General features: G+C 42.1%; 1 protein-coding gene across 1 annotated transcript in view; it reads left to right on the top strand.

Annotated features, from left to right (window-relative positions):
• The first annotated feature begins 1,069 nt into the window (after positions 1-1,069).
• Positions 1,070-21,211, top strand: part of CNGB3 (cyclic nucleotide gated channel subunit beta 3) — a 99,939-nt gene continuing 79,797 nt past the window's right edge. Inside the window, exons 1-2 of the mRNA XM_039525156.1 lie at positions 1,070-1,232; positions 6,489-6,564. Of these exons, the coding sequence (XP_039381090.1) occupies positions 1,113-1,232; positions 6,489-6,564 (196 nt within the window). The 5' untranslated portion in view covers positions 1,070-1,112. The remainder of the gene's footprint in view (positions 1,233-6,488; positions 6,565-21,211) is intronic.

Here is a 21,211-nt window from a genome sequence, read left to right as displayed (position 1 = left end):
GGCCTCAACCATGATCATGGCCCATTGTACTAGGCACTGTAGAAACATATAGTAGGAGATGGTTCCTGCCCAAAATAGTTTACATGGGTGTTCAGCTATATAAAATTTACTTTTTCAATAGTTTGATCTAGTATTTTAAATATATATATTTCCTTTATGGAAACTTCCTGAAGAATTTAATAGGGACTAAACCAATGAGGTTCTAAAGATGTCTAATATGGTTATATGGAAATTGCTGGATCTATTTAATTTTTTAGAGAATGGTATCCTTTTTATAGAGTTTTTAAGTCATCCTATAAAATTCATAATATGAATATAATTTTCTTTTCAAATCTATTAGGTCCAAACACCAGTTTAAAAATCACCATCTATTAAAATTGGTAGTACTGTCTCAAAAATCTTGATCTGTTCAAAATTATCACCAAAGGCTTTTCTATAAAATAGTATTGGTTGGGATTTCATTTGGAAAAATTTTTACCTTTCTTTATTAATCTGAAATATGCAGCTCTCTTTAGCTGAAAGGCATAAACTTGCTAAAAATTAGCACTGAGTTCAAAGGACACCTTACACTGTTTAATGTCACTTGTTAGATGAATGCATCAGGATTGCAGAGGGAATTAATCCTGGAGAACTCGTGTAATCCACTGTGTAGAAGGTGCAGCACTAGGATGATTGGCCAATTAACCTTTTTCATTTCCCAGTTAGACTCTAAATGCCTTTATGACTAAACTTTGACTGTAAATGCAAAATTATAAATTAATGTTAAATACTCTGGGTGTGATATAAAACATAGGACATTGCTTTGCCCCAGCCAGAAGACAGGCACTATTCTTCCAAATATACATTTATGTAGAAACTTAAAGTCTCTGCATAATTTTTAACGATTAAGCTAGACATCACTTATTCTAGGATATAAAACAAAAGTAATAATGGCAAGAAAAGCAGTTACTGGAACAGCCTGTCCACGTAGGGAGTTGCTTCAAGGCATTAACCAGAACTAAACCCTGATTAAATGTCTAATTGGCTTGAACAGTAGTAGCAAGAAAAGCCATGGGCTGTCTCTGTTGACAGTAAAAGAGCAGCAGAGGTTTCAAAACAGTCTCCTGGGCAAGATGTTTAATAAACTGAAAGCAAGATTCACCAAAGTGAAGCAAAAACCAGAGGAGGAGAAGTCCAAGGATGAAGAGGCCCCTCCTAACCCACCACCCCAACAGCCACCACCCACAGGGCAGGTAGAGTATTTAATCTTACCCAGATCCATTAATATTATGTTTGTGCTTGGAAATCACTGATTTAATTAGATGTAGCAATAACCAAAACTTAGATTTTCCCAGAAGCTTACTGTATTGAATAGCCTCATCTGTGCTAAATGACAGCTGCCTTTTGGGTTGCTCCTTGTTTTCCTTATATTTTCTTCATACTGTCACTCACACTGGGCTAGCTGCTTTACAAACGGGCCTATCCTGAATGATTACTGGGCCATATAAGGTCTTGGAAAGACAAAGTAACTTAGTAACAGTCTTCATATATCATTTGGCTATGTCTTACAAAAATAGTTCCAGTTGAAATCTATAGAAAAGCTATCTTTTCATTCCATTATTAAAAATAAATATTGGTTTAAAGTATTAACTCACTTATGCACTGTACATTAATGGAAAATTTAAAAACTCAAGGCTATGTAAGGCCAAAAAAGCATTCATTTAGTTGGCTTTTTTAAATGAGGATTTTTAGTAACCAGAATTTGCTGTAACCTGCCATAACTCATAATTTCACAGGGCAAGTCATTGGGATATTGGTAACCAAAGCAAAACAAATGGTTTACAATCAGTCCAGTGCCTTTAATCTTAATTGCTGCTTTGGGAGCAAAGGAAATTCTTCCTTTATTACTTTAATTAAATGACTTTTTAACATCAAGAATCCTATTCAGGGAACTCATTTTCTCCCACAAATAAAAATGTCTGCCCAAGTATACCAAACACTGGCAAACCACAATATTATTTATCACTCTAGGATGTGCAGTGTCACCTCCAAGGTCACAATCTGACCAGTGTTGAGAGCCAGCACTAGGCATAAGCGGATTAATCAATTGCTTAGGGCCCTGAGCAGCTCATGGGGGGCTCCCTATTCACTTCTTTAGTGTGTGTTGGGAGGGAAATATTCTGTTTTAGGGCCCCCAATCAGCTAGCACCACCTCTGCCAGTGTTAACCATCCCTATGACATCTCTTCTGGTAGCACTGCCCTAGGGGACGCACCTGGTGGCCTCCTAACAACTTCATAGTTTTGACTAAAATGGACGCTAACTGGAATGTTCAAAGATGGAAGGATATCTGGAAAATGAGGTTCATTTATTTAAAGTTCTTGAAATTGTATCCATCTGGGTAAGTGGCAAATTTTGATCAGCCCAACCTGTATTTTATCTTACCTCCAATCAACACAACCATGTTAAGAAGTGGAATAATTTTCTGTTTCAGGGATGCACAACAGGCCTGGGCCCTAATTGCTATAACATGCTAAAAATACACATTCTGAGAGCTCTGCATATGTTCTGCACTTGTGCTCAAATATCCCCCAAATGGGATGTGTTTGATCAAAAGTGGCAAGATACAGCATAGTCAAGGCCCTGTATACACCACTTAACCTGGATATAAATTGTGAGACAAGAATCCTGAATTCTGTGGCACTCCGATTTGGTACACAGGATATTCTGCAGCCCAGCTGCCTTACACACCCCCTGCCCCCAGCCCTCAAGTATCTTGTCTCATCTTCTGGATTGATGAGGCAGCCTGCTCCTCTATTCTGGCATTTGGTTTCCTCTTGGGGTAGGATAATAGTCCACCTCTCTGGAAGTCCTCTTTTGGCACCAGATGTGCCGCCAGTGCCACAGTACATAAGCTCTCCATTTTGATCCACTGATTTTCTACTGTTCAGTTACAAAAGGCCCTATAGAACCTAAATTGTAGAGTGTATCACATATTGCAAAGTCTCTTAGATAGTCCACCCTCTGATCCCACAGGAACTGCTTCACTGGTAGGACTAGAGACCTGGAGTGATACATACCAATTCGTATACTATTTGGATAGGCAATACACTTTAGGAATTTTATATAAAAATGTAGAGGTGCATCCATCACTATTATTATCCTGATAACTCAATTATTTTACATCCTGCTGGGATAGTGGTCATGCTGAGTTATATGTATTACCAGCAGCTGTGGATAATAATGTCCTGTGTTTTATACTGAGATTTGCCCGAGGGATTGTTTGGCCTTCTAGAATTTGTTTTTTGTGTCCCCCCACCCCGAGCTGATTTTGCTTTCAGGAGCGGTGCTACTATACCTTTAATTGACCTGGAGAATGGAGAAACAAGGTTGCTTGTGTTGTGCCTTCGTTTGTCTGTTTCTGTATTGGTAGCCACTAGATTTCTTATAAATAGGTCTGGAAAGTTTCTTCTGACTGATACTTACCTGGGGGAAGGTTTCCACTGCAGGAAGACTTTGATTGTTTCCAGCAATACAGGTCAGGCTTATTTCTCTAAAGACAGAGCAGGCAGCCTTACCCTGCTCTAGGGTTGATAGGAGGAGGAGCTAGAGGGAAAATTCCAGAGTCCACACCAAATAAAGAGGGAGTTATTTTTTAAAAAAAGTAATGAGAAATTGTAAAATGCTGGTGGTGAGAGAACTAGTGTATGCATGCTAAGAGTGAGTACTAAGAAGGAAAGCACCCAGTTACTGCCTTTCTACACTTAGAACTACCTACAGAAAATGAAGGTGTGTATATAGCAAATGTGTGAGTTTGAGCATTGGCCATGTGTTTTTTGTTTTACTTTCTGCTCTTCTGTTTACTCACATCAATTATACCACTTTTCATGAAAGAAACTGAGTGTGACCAGCTCATTTCCTCATAATCTGGCATATTACAAATGGCACATCTGTTCTCAGTATAAATAATTTTTTTCTAGCTACACTCTTAAATGGCCTCTCATAAAGAGGACCCACCTGGAGCACCGTCCTTCAACAAGACACACCATGTGCATCTGCCTCAGTTTCCCCAGGATCCAGCCATAAAAAGAGCACAGTCTCTTTCACTGTTCAGTACAAAGGCCCATCTCTGAGCATAGTTTATTCATTTACACACACAATGCTCTATACAAATAAAGGTAGAGAAGTCTTCAGTTCCTTTGTCCAGAGATATCACTTCTAGGTCACCCACCCACGAGACCACCAGCACTCAATTCCCTATTCCTTCCCGCCCTTGTTCCAGGGACCCTCCACTTGCCAAGCCACCCCGCTGAGGGTACCCAGTCTCATGACTCTTCTGCTCAAAACACAGTCCAAAGACTCAGCCCCTTTCAGCCACCCTGCATGGACGGACTAGCTTAGAAGGTCAGCAAACTCGCCCCTCTGTTGGCCTCCTAGCCTTGCCCTTTTCAGCTATCCTGCACTGGCTCCCTAGCCCTGGAAGGTCAGCAGGCCAGCCCCTCCACCAGCTGTCAATTCCTCCCTCTTCCCAGGGTGGGCCTGCAAAGTATTCTGGTCTCCCTAGCAGCTCTCAACTGCCATTTTCCTTGTTCCTCCAGTCTGTGCTCTCAGCCAACTAACTCTCCAGGTCTCTGTCTCCTCTCAGGCCCATGTGCCCTCTTTTAAGCCTAACTAGGAGGCAGATGATGAATTGGACCCCACTGCCTCTTAAAGGGCCAGTGTCACCCTGTGACACACACAACCTACTCTATACACACAACCAGTCCTACACACAGGCCAAGTATTTTCTGATGTGTCCACACTTCTGCCTAGTACTCTTCACAACCTGGACCTCCAACTCCACCTGGAAAGATGCACTGAGTGATCCAGGTTGCAAGCTGATAGATGAATCAAAGACCAAAGCATACTGTTCATGAAAGCTCTGTAAAGAAAAACCATGTAAAAGAAGATGGAATGTGGGAATAATATTTGTGTAACATTGTACATCTTCAGAGCATTTCACAAGTATTAACTAACATGACTGTATTCGGGGCTCACATGAGCAACAGCCTGAAACAGAATAAACAACCTGTACGGCAAAAGACTGTATAGCTAAACTTAGCAACTGAGAAGCAAACAAAATATTCCCAGATTCTGCTACACACCCACACTACCCTGAGAATGCACAGATTCTCTAGAATTGCAGTTGTACATGTTTGTTTGTTTCCGAAGGTCTCAGAATCAAACTCTCAGAATACAAAGATCCTGTGATCAAAGTTAGGGAAGACCAAACACTCAGAGTAAAATAAGAACCAATCCAACCTTTCATCGAAAACTCAAAACAAACCCAAAATTAATGTAAAAAGTTGTTAACTTTTTCAAAACAAAACAAAACCTTTTCATTTTCATATGCCCTGTGGTGCCTAGTTTTTTGCTTCCCCCTCTTGCCTCCCTCCTCCCAAAAAAAGCCCGAGCCCTTACCTAGAGCCGGTTTAAGTTTTCCTCTCTTGCTCATCCAAATTTAGTATTTTTTGATGGTCAAGTAAAATATCAGTAATTTTTTCATCATCAATCACTGTGATAAATAGCAAACAAGTCAGCTTTGTGCCTGGGATGGTAAACATTTGTGATGTCTTGCAAGGAAACTTAAATTATTCATATTTAAAAAAATGGTTGAGGGCAGGAAACATTGGGCAGCCACCAACTGTCCCTACTGCAGGAGAATAGCCCAACATAGTTAATGAAGATACTTACTGTTAACTGAATAATAACTGTGTCCTTGGACAAACACTTCAGTTACAATACAATCTATTTTATATGGTTCCTGTCACCAAAATATCTGAGTGCCTCAGTCTTTAATGTATTTATCCTCACAACACCTCCGTGAAGTAGGGAAGTACTAGTATCCCCATTTTGCAGATGGGAAACTGAGGTACAGAGAGATTGTGGCCATGTCTACACTAGAGCTGGAAGGTGTAATTTCTGATTGAGCTATTGTGCTATAAATAGAAGTGCAGCTGCACAAGCAGCCCCAAGTACACACCTGTAGTTTCAGATAGGATTGTACTTGGGGTGGCTAGCCCCACCCCCACCACATCTATATTAATTATGTTAGATTGATTAGAACACATCTCCTCTCACTGAAATTCACCCCTGACAATTTTAGTGCAGACATACCCTAAGTGACTTGCTCTAGTTCAGCTAAGAAGTCTCAAGCAGAGTACTGAACTGGACCTGGGTCTTCCTAGTCCTATAGTAGGGCCATAACCACTTGACCATTCTCTCTCTCTCTATAATATATATCTTCAAGTATGCATATAAATATACATTCTAGTATGGGGGGGGGCTCTGTGTGATACATATATATACCCATACATCATGCATACATCAACAGTGAAAAGAAATGTTATAGGTGTAAAGATTGTTGAAAGAGACAAATGCAGTTAAGTGATGAATTTTCACATTTTTTTATGCCTGAACCATACTTTTTTCCTAAAATACATCTTAAATTCTTCTGTTTGTTTCCTTAAGGGTGAAAAAAAAGACAAAAATGAGCCACAGAAAGGCAAGACCACTAATACTGCACAACCGGAACCAAAGCAACAAGGTCAGTAACTTTCCATTTACCTGAACCAGAACTGTACCTGAACAATATTCAGATAGTATAGAGCAGCAGACAACGTGCATTTGAGTATCAAAGTTCCTTTGAAAAATTGAGTGTTTTCCCCATAGGATGCCCACTACTGCCAGGTGCTGATCTCCTCCTGTGAGGGGTTAAGCCTCTTCAATTCCCATTGACTCAAACTGATAACAATCCATTACAAAATTCTATTCTTTACTGACACTGTCCTTTCTTTCCTTTCCTTTTATCTTCCTGGCCTTTAAGATTTTGGCAGCTATTCCTCCACTCCAATTCCCTTGTGTTCTTAGCCCCACCCCCCTTTTCTTCCTTTATGCCCCATCTTTAGATGATTTCTGCTATTCATATGGATTTAATAAACACCTCTCCATTGAAGATTCACATATACCTCATCACTCCAGATCTACCTCCTTTGCTTCAGCCTCATTCCTTTTATGCACAATGTAGCTTCATTTTAAAGCATTTGTGTTTCTCAACTTGAGAAGGAGTTCTGCATATCCCTTAAATGTACTTATGGTCATGTTTCATTTAAAAACTAAGCTAATGGCACAATGGGTAGATATCCTTTCCCATTCTGAATTCAGATCACGTGTTGAGCACACACAAAAATCAAGTTAGTGGTGTGCATAGTGGATATTTATCCATATCACAGACCCACCTCACAGTCTGGTATTATTGGCAGACTCTATTCAAAAGATGTCTAGGACTGGAATGTAGGAGCATAAAGCCAGAAAGGATTGAGGGGCACTGGAGGAACAGAATATGGAACGATGCACAATCCCTATTTGCATTTTGTGTAATTTTAAACACTGTTACTAATTCCTTCTTTTTCATGATTTTTTTTAATTTGAAGGAAAAAATAATCAAGTCATTCCATGCTCTCACTCTGCTCTGAAATAGCTGTAGAACTAAGCCATGAATTAATAAACAAAATCTGACATACATTGACTGTAGCAGTAAATAATTGAAAAACAAAATCTAACATGTTATGTGGCTCTTTAGCAACATTAAATCACAGATGCTATCCCATGAAAAAATGAAATATTGATCCAGGCAAATGCCTCTTTTGCCATCCAAAAGCTGATCTTATTTTTGCAGATTAATTTATGCAAGACCCTATTCATTACAGTACTGAGTTACCATTTCCCTGTCAAAAATAAATAAAGGGATAGCATAGAAGGGAACTACAACATAAAATGCATTCTATCCATGTTGCGATAGCTCAGCAGTGCAACTAGATCTTCATCCAATGTGTTGACATTCAGCTGCTCCCCTCCCCTGCCCCCAATAATGTTCTGGAGGATGCTTAAGGACAAATTTTCAGCCAGCCTCAAGCCATTTTTTAGTTTTGCAAATGCATATTTTTACCCCAGACAGGTACTCTAGTTGTGCAATCCCTCATATGTACAGCAAATAGGGATCGTGTGTGTGTCATGAACTCATGAATGCACATAGATAGAAAACCTGAGCAATTCAGTACCACAAGCATATGCCTCTACCACATAACGTAAAGGAGTAGCTCCATTAGTTGTAAGTAGTAGACTGCTATAAGACCTGATCCAATGCCCACTGAAGTCAATGGAAAGGCTCCTATTAACTCTAACAGGATTTGGGACAGGTCCATAGTCACTGGGAACAGCTGTAGGACAGAGTAGAAAGTCTGTGGGAAGCATGTAATGGCAGGATAGATGCTTAGCACTTTACAGGTGTCTGTACTGAATATTTAGATACTCATGGGGAGTTATGAGCACCATGATAGGGCCAGGGTACACGCTGCTCAGCAGATCTAAAAGTTAAAGGTTAAGCAGAGAAAACCGTATCTGGGATTTCTGATTTGTACACAGGGTTTCTGGTACAATCAAAATAAAATAGATAAGCAAAGTCTCTGGCCACATTCCCTTCATGCAACTGAATAGTCTTTAAACACAAATTTGACTGGGCTCTGGAGACTCAGCATGGCTGCAGGCAAGTCACCAGGACTTCTCCTGCATCTATTGGCACATCTGCCTGCAGCCAGGACCAGCCACCATCTCCTCCCTGCCTTCTGGTGCAGCGCAGTATTGCAGCACAGCTGGGTACTCAGCAGGATACATATTTATAACCTTTTTCATTAGTAGTTGGCTACTCGCTTCACTCAAGAACACCTGGTATATTCAGCTTCCTCATTGACTATCCATTACCATACCCTAATCCCTTTGATTACCTTCTATATAACTCACTTGATCTGTAATTAATTCTCTGTATTTTTGATCCATAATCAATTCTCTTCCTGTTTGACTCGCTTTGTAATTAATTCTCTGCATAACTCATCTGCTCCATAACTGATTCATTCCTTAACTGATTCCTTACATCTGTTTATCTGCTTAACTGATTCCGAGTCACCTAATTGCAGATTCTCTGCATTATTGATTCATTTTGCTGTTGCTTTGCATATTTACTGCCTAGATTGACCATACTACTGCTTCACTGGTTCTTTGAACTATTATTCAATAGCACCTTTGATTGTTTCACAGCATAATTGATGACTAGTCTCTACCCGCTGGTCATTCTCTCCACTCAGATTCTGTTTCAGTTTCTTCCCTCCTCCCAAACTTCTTCTCCATGTCTCCCACAAAATTATCTACAAATCTGTATGCCTCTCACTCACCTTCTCCCTCTCTTCTTCCAGTGACCTCTGCCCCATCCCTGTTCCTACCTCCATCTCTACTCTTCTCCTTCAACACCTTAATCTTGCTGACCCTTTCTCCCCTCTCACCTCATACCCATTCCCAAGCTCTGACCTTCCCTCTTTCTCCTTCCATTGGAATACCCATTCTATATCTTAAAACATTACCTCCATCCATGACTTCTTAAGACTGGAAGGGACCTTATCGGTCCATTATGGGTCATCAAGTCCAGTCCCCTACTATTGTAGGCTACCCCATCATATAATCCCATTAATAAATTTAGTCTCCATATTAAAACTAGTTGGGTTGTTTGCCTCCACTACTCCTACTTCCAGGCTGTTCTGGAATCTCACTCTTCTGATGGCTAGGAACAGGGCTGGCCCTAAACTAAATGGTACCCCAGGTGAGAAGCGTCCTTGGCACCCCCCTTGCCCTATTTGTTAAATGTTTGAATACCTTATTTTTATTGCATTTGTCCTTTTTTAGTCACTACTTACACTCTTCAGGTCTTAAAACACAAGAATACTTTCACAATTACACAGTAAAATAAGGTTCACAATATCACAGCTGGGCTCTCACTTCACTTCACTTTGTTCTGATATCTCACTGACTGACTGGTGACACCTGGCCCCTTATATGCCTGTGAGAGCATGGCTGACAACATTCTAGGAGGTTCAAGGAAAATGTAGTTCTCTGAAAGTCTGGAAGGTTCCACAAGATTAGACTCTGCCTGTTGGTATGCATACTTCCACCTTTTCATGTTCTCTGTATGTATAAATATCTCCTGTCTGTGTGTTCCATTCTATGCATCAGAGAGAAGAGCTAGCTCTCTAAAGCTCAAGCTGAAATAAAAAATGTTAGTCTCTCCACAAGTAAGGTTGTTTTTTTACAAAGGTCCAGAACATTCTAGAAGATTGGTGAAAAATGAATCCACATATGGGATACCTGAAACATTTTACTTCAAACATTGTATTTTCCCTTTTGTCGCTAACAACAAAAACAGCACCTCAAGCCCAGCCCCCCCCCTGCCATCCCAACCCAGCACCGCAGTCAATCTTCTGGGTTGCCTGCCCCTAAATCCTGGCTAGGAACCTTCTAATTTCCAGCCTAAATTTATTCAAGGCCAGTTCTTGTGCCAACATTGTTCTTTAGCTTAAATAGCTCTTCTCCCTCCCTGGTGTTCACTCCCTTCTGATGTATTCATAGAGAACAACATATCCCCTCTTATGCTTCATTTTGCTAGGCTAAACATGCCAAGCTCTTTTAGTCTCCTCTTGTAAGATGGACTCTTCCATTCCCTTGATCATCCTAGTAGCTCTTCTCTGTACCTGTTCCACTGTGAATTAATCTTTCTTGAACATGGGTGACTAGAATTGTACATAATATTCCAGATGAGATCTTATCACAACCCTGTACAGTGGCATTACTACTTCTGTATCTCTACTGGAAATACCTTCCCAGATATCTCACCTGATACCCATGCTTTTCTAAGTGAGGTTCTTTTATGGATGCATTACATTGGTGGCTTATAGTATTCCTGTGATCAACTAATGCATGCGTTCTTTCTCCTCCTCTGTTGTTTCCTGCTGATGAGGCCCATACTTACGGAGGGGAATTTTTGTTACATGTGATGATCTCACACATTTCTATTACTCCACTCCTGTTGGTCATGCACACCTTCCTGTGTAATATTCCAGCTCTCCTCTGTATTGACGATGCCTCCATTGATAAAACTTCATGTCATCAGCAAATTTCATTAATACACTCCTGCATTTTGTGCCAAGGTCATTAAATTTTTAAATAAGATCCAGTCCATGAGAAATCCACTTCAACATCCAACCTGATAATTCTCCTCCCAGCATCGACTGATGCCATCTCCCCTTTAGCTAGTTCCTTACCTACCTTACAATTATTTTACTAATCCCCATCTTCTCCAGTTTAATTTATAATTTCCTATGTGGTATGGTGTTAAATGCTTTACTGAAGTCCAGAATGATTAGATGTACTGCATTTCCTCTGTCTAAAAACAACAGTTCTTATAAAAAAAAAATCAGATTAGTCATCTACCTTTGATAAACCCAATATCATCATCTCTTGCTTCTTCCATCTCCTGGCACTCACTAAAACCTGGATCCCTATCTCTAACGCTGTCTTCCCAGCTGTCGCTCATTGTGTACCTCTTACACATGCCCACCCCAAATAGTCACTAAAGGAATATTGTGGGAGCATTGGGCTTCTCCTTTCCCCCTCTTTCCAGTCCCTTCTCACTTCTCCATTTTTGAACAACGCTCCACCCAGTTCCTGTCTTCTCCCCACCTCATGCTGTTATCCACCGTCCACCTGATTCTGCCCTCTCCATTTTCTTTGATTTTGACTCATGACGCTCCATATTCCACTCATCACAATCTTCCACCTTCATCTTTGGTGACCTCAACTTTCATGATGACATTCCACCTACCCATTAGCCTTTGCCTTCAGCCTTTGCCTCCTTACTTGTCCTTCAGCCTTGGATCAATTCTCACATTCATCAAAGTGACCACTCACTTGATCTTTTCTTCACTGAGATCTGCTCCCCTTCTGATCTTTATAGTGCTGAGTTCCTGGTCTCTGACCATCACCTTGTCTCCAACATCACTCCATCTCCTTCTCCCCACCCTTCCAACCAGTCTATCTAGGTCTGTGGTTTCTCAGCTATGCTCATTCCCCTCTTCCCTGCTCTGCACACCATCCTTGACTCTTTCATTTATTTTTCCAAAATCAATGTCCATTCTCCTATCTATGTACCTTACTGCCACCATAGTACCGGTAATTTGATGTTTTCCAAGCAAGTGATTAGTTTCTAAAGAGAATCTTGCTTTTCACAAGGCACTTACACTTCCCTGAAGGAGAAAGGAAAGGGAAGAACAACTAGTGTTTGCACAGAAAGGATTTACCTTTGTTTTAGTCACACTTTCTGCACACAAATCCCAGGGTAAAAATTTTTAAAGCACCTCAGTGACTTAGATGCTTTTGAAAATGGGACTTATGTTCCTAAATCACCTAGGAACTTAAGATCCATCAACATCCAATAGGACTTGGCTCTGATGTGACTTAGACACTTTTGACAATGGACTTAGCTCCTCCGAATTCATTTGGGCACATCCAAAAAATGTATCCCCAAAGAATATCAAAGTCCAGGAGTTTAAAAAATATGGATGATGTTCTTAGCAAGTATAGTATTAGTGCTAATGTGATACAACTCAGCGAAGGAGGTCTCAGAGCCTTTTAAATATCATTCTAATTCCTGATCCTCTTTTCCTTTACACTCTTCACTGAATTTTTCCAGCAGTTAAAATGCAGCCTTCTGGTCCCATAAAATGTATGTTTTGTCATTAAAGATTACCTGGAGCTTGACTATGTTTAATCTACTTGCTTTCACTCCTGCTGCTATAAAATGTTGTTTAATTTCTCTCTTCTTTTTCACCTCAGTGGCAAGCTAAATGCTAAGAAAATAAACCTTCTCTCTTCGGAGTAGATTCCCTTTTTATATGTGTACATTGTGGAACCAGGCTTGATTTTTAATTGGAACATTGTTCTGAGCAGTGATAGCTGCTAAGGATGAGGATTGAATTTGTATCTTCATTTAAGACTATCTGATTTGCTGGTTGTTCCACTTCAGCCACATTAATTTCTCCACTCGCCTTCTTCGCTTAGGTTATTTGTTCAAACATTCGTAGAATGAAAGTTCCCCTCCAGGGAAGTCATACAAGTGTGTAGGTTACCATGCCCAGAAAGGACTCTTTCAGAATGTTTCTAATAGCTAGCTCCCTCTTCCTCAAACTTATAAGAGTATCTAGATAGTTTTATGACCCCTGTATTATCTAAACATCTACCAAGAATTTATGGATTTATCCTCACATGACCCAAGTGAGGTACGTAAACTGACACACAAAGCAATTAAGTGAATTAAGCTCAGACAGGAAGTCCATAGGAAAGAAGGAAATTGAACTCAGATCTCCTGAGTCCCAATCTAGTACCTAACCATAGGATCATGCTTCCTACCTCTCTGCTATGAACCTGCTCTATATGTCATATACCAAGGCAAGATTTTTAAAATCTTATTTAGGCATAATATACTGCAGTTAGCACAAAGTGGGAATGCTAAAAATTCTCTGGCTTTGAGTGTTCTGAACTATAGTTTAAAGGAAATGTTGTTGTTTAGAAAGCCATTTGCCCAAGCTGCTGACACTCAGTCTCCTGCAGCTAGGCTCTGACCTCAATGCAATTTAGTTTCCGCTTCAAACTGTGCTTTTAAAGTATTACCATGCATTACCATTAAGTTGGCCAACATTTTAATCTTTCTAGGAACTAAAAACAGATTTATCCTTTACTATCAGGTATGAATCTACACTAGTTTTCCAGGCAACCATTAAAACTATGTTTTACTGAACAAAGAAGTAACTATTCAAAATATCTTTGCATCTTATTTTATATGGGGCTTTTCCCCTCTTACGCATTCTCTTCTATATTTCCCTCAATTGTTGAAAGACAGTTCAGTCCAATTAGATTTCTTATACTGAAGGTTTAGAAGAGAACAAATGTTCCTAAGTAAAAACTGCCAACATTAATGTTAGTAATGAAGTTTAGAAATTTGGTACTTGCAGACTGCATGAGTTTAGTATATTTAGTAAGATGTCCTTGTGGGTGATGTGATTTCGTAAGCATAAGAACAAAGTTGATTAAAAATGCTCATTTAAAAAAAAAAGTCTGTAGCAGTATGATGGTAAAACACATTTTTGTACATTTATAATGAACATGGAACACCTACTGTACTTGTTTTTTGTGATGCAGCTTTTTTTCCCCCACCAAAGGAAAAAAAATAAGCAGGCAGGTTGACATATTAGAAATAGCCAGTAAAATGTAATATACAGCTGAGTCAAAATGAAATGTCGCACTATGACAATATGAGTCTAAACTGTGCAACTGTGTTCTTTCACACAAGGACCAGGAATAATTGTAAATCAGGCAGAGTTAATCCTATGAGTGTCCACACATCCCTAGGAACCCACCATTCCAAAGGGTGGGAGAAAGGACAAGGAAGGTCTTAGCTCCAATCTTGCCTGCACTGTGCAGTGGAACTGGCTGGGCATACAGGGGGAAGAGGTTGCACCATTCCAGAGTATGAGTCCTTCTGAGCACTGGGAAGCTCCAAGAGGCACTGTGCTTCCTGACGTAGAATCCATCCATCCCAGGGACGTGCCTAACTAGCCCAATCTGACTTTCATTCTAACGCCCTGCTTTTAGTCACATAAAACATTACCTGTCAGGCTGAAGTTTCTCGGAATTACTATTTATTATTTGTGTTGCAGTGGTGCCCAAAGGACTTCAGTCAGGATTGAGGCCTCACTGTGCTAGGTGCTGTACAAACACATAGGAAGACAGTCCCTACTCTGAAGAGCTTACAGCCTAATTGTTGGAGTTTTTTGGAAAGTAGCAAAACAAAAACAAAAACAAAAAAATCAGCCATTCCTTAGTTATCTGATTGCAAAGGTAGAGAGAAGCATTTTTTGCCTGTTTAAAAAAAATCCAGATGCTCAAAGGCATTCACATGCCTGTCTGCCTCTGCCCACCATTGTAGGCATCACTGACATTTTCAGAACCAGCTGCTGCCTACCACGGTAGGTGCCTAAGCTTCTGCCAGTCAGCATTTGTACAACCACCTAAGCTTTGATGCTGTCCTGCTGCTAATGAGGCTGAACTCAAGCCCCAGACTCCCTGAAGTGAGATTCTCAAACCCAGGCAGCAGAACGCTTATCTCCCCAGCCAGGCTCAATCCTGTAGCCATGTTCTGAGCACCCTAACACCTGATGCCCATCAGGCTAGGTCCATCAATGGCTCTTTACCAAGATGGTCAGGGGTGCAACCCTGCGTTCTGTGTGTCCCTAGCCTCTGTTTGCCAGAAGCTGGGAGTGGATGACAGGGAATCACTCAATGATTGCCTGTTCTGTTAATTCCCTCTGAAGCATCTGGCATTGACCACAGTTGGAAACCAGGATACGGACTAGATGGACCATTAGTCTGACCCAGTATGGCCATTCTTATGTACCCATCAGATCCTGTGGCAGGAGGGCTGGGAGCAAGCGGAGGGGGCAGCACCACACCAGCACAAAATACAGCCTGGGGCACAGGGAAACATTAGGTGAACAGGAGAGAGGTACTGAGCATGAGCCTGTTTCAGCTGCTAGGACATAGGCTATCTAAGCGACTGATTTGGCTTAGGTGCCTAACTCCACAAGAAGGTTCATGGCTGAGAATCCTGAGTGGGGTCAGAGTGGGAGGGAGGCAGTGTCTATCTCTTACTCATCAGCCAGGCATACCAGGTCAGCTGCTTAGCACCTAAACCCCTCATCTCGCCACCCTCCACTCAGCATTTCATTCCTGGCTAGCTTAGGCCACCCGCTGCTCAACTTGCTGACTTCCAAGGATCCTTTGCTTGGGCACCTAACTCTCCCCATGCATGGTATAGGGAACCTGAGCACCTAGCGTTGGGCTGAGGATTCCATTAGGCAGCTGGTGCCTAAGGGATAGGGACTGAAAGGCTGAGAGGTGCCACACCTCAGCACCTTTGCGAATCTGGACCTTTTTTCCTACTTATAACTCAAATTCCAGCTGCTTCTACCTCCCCCTGTGCTTTGAGGATGAAATAAGCATGATAATATTCATGGTCAGCTGGCCTGCCTGGCCCAGCCCTCACTCTTCCCCCTCCTCCTGCTACCCTCAGAGCACCCAGTTAGTGCAAAGATTTTTAGGACCAGTGACACAAGCTCCTACTAAACCTGTTCCCATTGCCTGGGACCAGGCCTTCGAGTGAGACAACTATGCCCCACTCAGGGGCAGTACCATTTGACGGAGCACTCCCCATTTGCCAGGCATTGTTTGTATTCAGGAGTGAATACCTAAGAAAAGAGGTTGTGATAGCAATGATGCCCCTTACAACGTAGCACCTAAAGAGTTTGCCTATGTCTGAAACCACCACTGAGAACAGTGGCAGCAGAACCCCAATAGCAGGACTTATTATTGATAGTATTATGGTAGTGCCTAGGAGCTCTAAACAGGAACAGGCTGCTAGCGCGGTACACACTGCAGAGGTTTACTTGTAACTAAAAAAGTTTAAACTAAAAAAGAAGACAAAGTTTTTTTTTTTTTTTTTTTTTATCTATTATTTTCCTTCTTTTTTTTCCTCAGCTCTCTCTGCCTCCATGTCATCATGTATGTTTTTTTTTTTTTTTTATTTAAAACCCTTTTTTTTTTTTTTTTTTTGCAGAGCAAGAATTTATAATTCAATTTATGGTCTGTCATCTGTCATGTTCTTCTTCTTCACTTTCTTCTTCTAGTTCTCTCTTTTCTTTTTTTTTTTTTTTTTTTTTTTTTTTTTTTGAGGAGGGCTCATCAGACTCTATTGGGAAACATCAAATTTTTTTTTTTTTTTTTTTTGTTTTTGAGTTTGTTGGTCCATCCTGCCAGGCCTGTTGGTGCCTAGTTGTAGATACATATACACATATATAGGTAGGGTTTTTTTTTATTTTTCTCACAGTGTTTCATAGGCCTTTACAGAGTGATGTTAGTTATTAGCAATACAGTGACATTTGGAGGCAAATGACTAAGGCTACAATTTAGTCATGGCTATTTTTAGTAAAAGTCAAGGACAGGTCATGGGCAATAAACAAAAATTCATGGCTTGAGACCTATCCATGACTTATACTCTAAATACCTCTGACTAAATTCTGGGGGCAGGGGGGACACTGTTGAGAGGAGCGCTGCTGGGGGAGCATCTGGGGGACAGCTGCAGCAGCGGCCGGTGTGGCTGACCCTGGGGCCACCTAAACAGCTGGCCCCAGATGCTTGGGCATCCCTGGGGTCAGCCGCACTAGCCGCTGCAGAAGTCATGGAGGTTGTGGAAAATCATGTAATCTGTGACCTCCGTGACAAACACAGAGCCCTACAAATGCAGCTTCTATTAACTCACTCAGCAACAGCTGACACTCAGGGACATAAGTGTCTGATTCTGAGTTCTTCCATTCCTGAGCTCACTTTTAAGACACCTTTATGCTTCCTGTATTCTGGGGCAGTCACAGATTTATCTGGCCCCCTACTGTAAGTGAGAGCAGGCCTGTGGCAGCTCTAATGTAGCCCTTTTTGCATGGCCAATAGATAGGGTTGCCAACTTTCTAATTGCACACCTCCAGGCTGAGGCAGGGGGTTGGGGTGTGGGAGAGGTAGGGGCTCTGGACTGGGAATGTGGGCTCTGGATGGGGCCAAAAATGAGGGGTTGAGTGTGTGGGAGGGAGATCTTGGCTAAGTCTGAGGGATTTGGAGTGCGGGAAGAGGTTCCAAGCTGGGTCAGGGGGTTGGGGTGCAGGAGGGGTTTTGGGGTGTGGGTGCCAGGAGAGAGTTTGGGTGCGGGAGGGGGCTCGGGGCAGGAGGTTGGGGCGTGGGAGGGGCTGTGGGTTCTGGGAGGTAGTTTCAGTGCGGGATGGGGCTCAGGGCTGGGGCAGTGGTGCAGGAGGGGTTTTGGGGTGCAGCCTCTGTGTGGCGCTCACCTCGGGCAGCTCAAGGAGACCCCGTGGCCATCCCTCCGCCTAGGAGCTAAGGGACATTTTGCCACTTCCAGGGAGCTGTGCGGAGCCAGGTAGGGAGCCTACCAGCCCCGTGCCAACCAGACTTTTAATGGTCCAGTCAGCGGTGCTGACCAGAGCTGCCAGGGTCCCTTTTTGACCAAGTGTCCCGGTCAAAAACTGGACACCTAGCAACCCTACCGAAAGAGAACCGGGAATACAGAGAGTCTAATGCACTCAGTCTTGGCTTGCCTTGAGCACCAGGGGCTGGGAAAGGGATGAACATATAGCTTATCTGGCAGCTGGTTTTGTTAAGTTTTATTGGAAGGAGGAATGGTAACTAGGTTACAAGGGTTATTTCTACCTCCTTGCAAGAGGTATCATGAGATTATTAGTCTGTCTGGAATTTCCGAAAGACATGAGCAGAAAGAACCTTGGTTTAACAGATTGTCCCAATGACAGCACCTTTAATAGTGCAAGACACAACCCTTGAACTGAGTACAGTATAGACATTATAACCTAATGCCATAAGTTCACTTGTTCTGGAAATACTTGGGCTCATGTCCAGAGGCCAAAGTTCTAAACATTAATCCATACAAACAGTTTTTCTGTTTGTTTTAGGAGACCAAACCAAAACTATTGAGTAGAGCTGTTTTGGAAATGTCCATTTCCCCACGGCTCAACCTACCCACCCCTTCCCTTCACACAAAAAGTTTAGGTGAAAGTGGGGGAATGGGAAGCATTCATCAAAATTTCAGGATTTTGTTAACTAGCTAAAATTTTCAGAGGTTTGATTTTTTAAGGGAAATTTCTGTGGGAAATGTCAATTTTCTTTTAGACAAATTAGCTATTTTCCATTAAATTAAATTAAACTTGGACAGAAAAGTCCCTAGCAGCTATGTAGCTGAGTCTATTTTAATATATGTGTCATTAGCATGAATGGAGTTGTCCCCAGAAGTCATGTGTGCTCCATGATAAAAATAAACAAACATCCTTTGGATTGTATTTAATACGTTCAGAAGAAATTTTGGATGATAGGTTTTATTTTTGAAAAAGTCTCAGAAATTTGAACCTAATGGTGATAGAAGAAGTCTGGCGATGGAGTCTGTCATGTTCCCACAAGAATATGCTCACATTAAAGAGATTAACAACTGGCTAACTGCTGCTAGAACACTGTGTCCAGTTCTAGTGTCCACAGTTTAAGAAGGATGTTGATAAGTTGGAGAGGGTTCAGGGAAGAGCCACAAGAATTATTAGAGAGATAGAAAACCTGCCTTAGATTCAAAGAGCTCAATCACTATATCTATTTAGCTTAACAAAGAGAATGTTAAGGGTTGACTTAGTTATAGTCTGTTATTACCTTCTTGGGAACGAATATTTAATAATAGGCTCTCCAATCTAGCAGAGAAAGATATTGCAATCTAATGGCTGAAAGGAAAATTCAGACTGGAAAACAGGTGTAAGTTTTTAACAGTGAGAGTAACTAACCATTGGAACAATTTACAAAGGATCATGGTGGATTCTCCATCCCTGACAAATTTTTAATCCTGGTTGGATGTTTTCTAAAAGATCTGCTCTGGCAATTATTTTAAGGAAGTTCTATACAGGGGCGGCTCTAGCTATTTTGCCGCCCCAAGCATGGCAGCATGCCGCGGGGGGCGCTCTGCCGGTCGCCGGTCCCGCGGCTCTGGTGACCCTCCTGCAGATGTGCCTGTGGAGAGTCCGCTGGTCCCGCAGCTCCAGTGGACCTGCCGCAGACGTGCCTGCAGATGCTCCACCGAAGCCGTGGGACCAGCGGACCCTCCGCAGGCAGCCTGCGGCAGGTCCACCGGAGCCGCCTGCCGCCCTCCCGGCAACCAGCAGAGCGCCCCCCGCAGCATGCCACCCCAAGCACATGCTTGGCGTGCTGGGCCCTGGAGCCGCCCCTGGTTCTATAACCTGTATTATACAGGAGGTAAGATTAGATGATCACAATGGTCCCTTCTGGCCTTGGAATCTATGAATTTCAGTTAAATAAGTTTGGCTTATTCCAATTTGTTTCTTACTTTTTGTGAGCTTTGTTGCATGTAAGTTGTGCCTCTGCATGGGGGAAGATACATTTCAGTCCCCTGGCCCGCCACTTCTTCAGCATTCACAGGAAGACCTGTAACTGAAGCCTAGATCCACAAAGGGATGTTTAGGTGCTTAAAAAAATCACTGAAACACTAATGGGATCCACAAAGCCTGAGTTAGACACCTAAGATCCCTATACAATGCATGGGGAGAAATAGGCATCTAGGGCCAGATTTTAAAAAAATTATTTAGTCACCTAGTAGGATTTTCAAAGGCATCTAGGCACCTAACACCCATTGAAATTAATGAGTTGTAGGCATCTAGGTGCTTTTGAAAATTCCAGTAGGTATCTAAATACCTTTAAAAATCTGGCCCCTAAAAACATCCACAAAAGCAAACATGCTAGGTAGGGTGCGGCCTGAGCTAACCGCTGCAGAAAGGAGGGTTCACAGAGTTCCGCCCCTAAATTCAGGCTGCAGGGAGATGCCTGTTTCAGCTTATAATTCACAGCCAGGAACTTATTTCTAGTGAGACATTAGGTGCCGGGCTGACTCCACACAAAACAGCCACAGGGAGCAGAACCTGCCTTAGCCCACAGGTTAGTGGACTTACCCAGAATGCATGAGATCTCAGTTCAGTTCTTCACTCTGCCTGAGGAGGAGACTTGAAGAGGGGTTTCCCAGCTCTCTAGTTAGTGCCCTAACCACTAGATTACAGACTGATTCTCACTCTCTGGCCCAATTGAAGAGGAACAGCTTCAACAAGAGATACTGAGAGATTCCTATATCAGAGTACCCCAGTGGTTAGGGGATTTACCTGACATGTGGGGAATACCAGTGGGAATTGAACTAGGATCTTCCAGAGCCTGGGTGAGTGCAATAACCATTGGATTATAAAGAGAGGTCATCCCCTTCTCCAGGGATTGTGTGTGGAGTTAGGCAGCCTCTGACTATGCCTACTGATCAGGCCCTGCAGACAAGAAAGGCAGAGGAACACCTATATTCCCCTGGTTTGGGCTCGCACTGAGGTTTAGGCATTTGGATGCCAAGAGTGAGGCAGCAGCATGCATGCATGCCCTGATGCAAAAACTGAGGTGCTTACAGAGCTTTTACAGCAAAAGTTTAGGCGTCAAGTGAGTTTAGATGTCTGCAGGCTGAGGTAGCAGCTGAGTGGGGGGGGGTTGTGGATCACAGTGGTGTATAAAACTGAGACTGAGATACCTAAATCCTCTTATGGATCTGGACCTAAGAGAACCCATAGGTAGCAGCTCAGAGAGTAACTTCTTTGACTTTGTTTAGAATT

Source organism: Mauremys reevesii, linkage group 2, assembly GCF_016161935.1.
Source record: "Mauremys reevesii isolate NIE-2019 linkage group 2, ASM1616193v1, whole genome shotgun sequence".
Lineage (NCBI taxonomy): Eukaryota > Metazoa > Chordata > Testudines > Geoemydidae > Mauremys > Mauremys reevesii.
The sequence above is the reverse complement of the archived record's forward strand: the minus strand, read 5'-3'. Positions and strand labels throughout refer to the sequence as shown.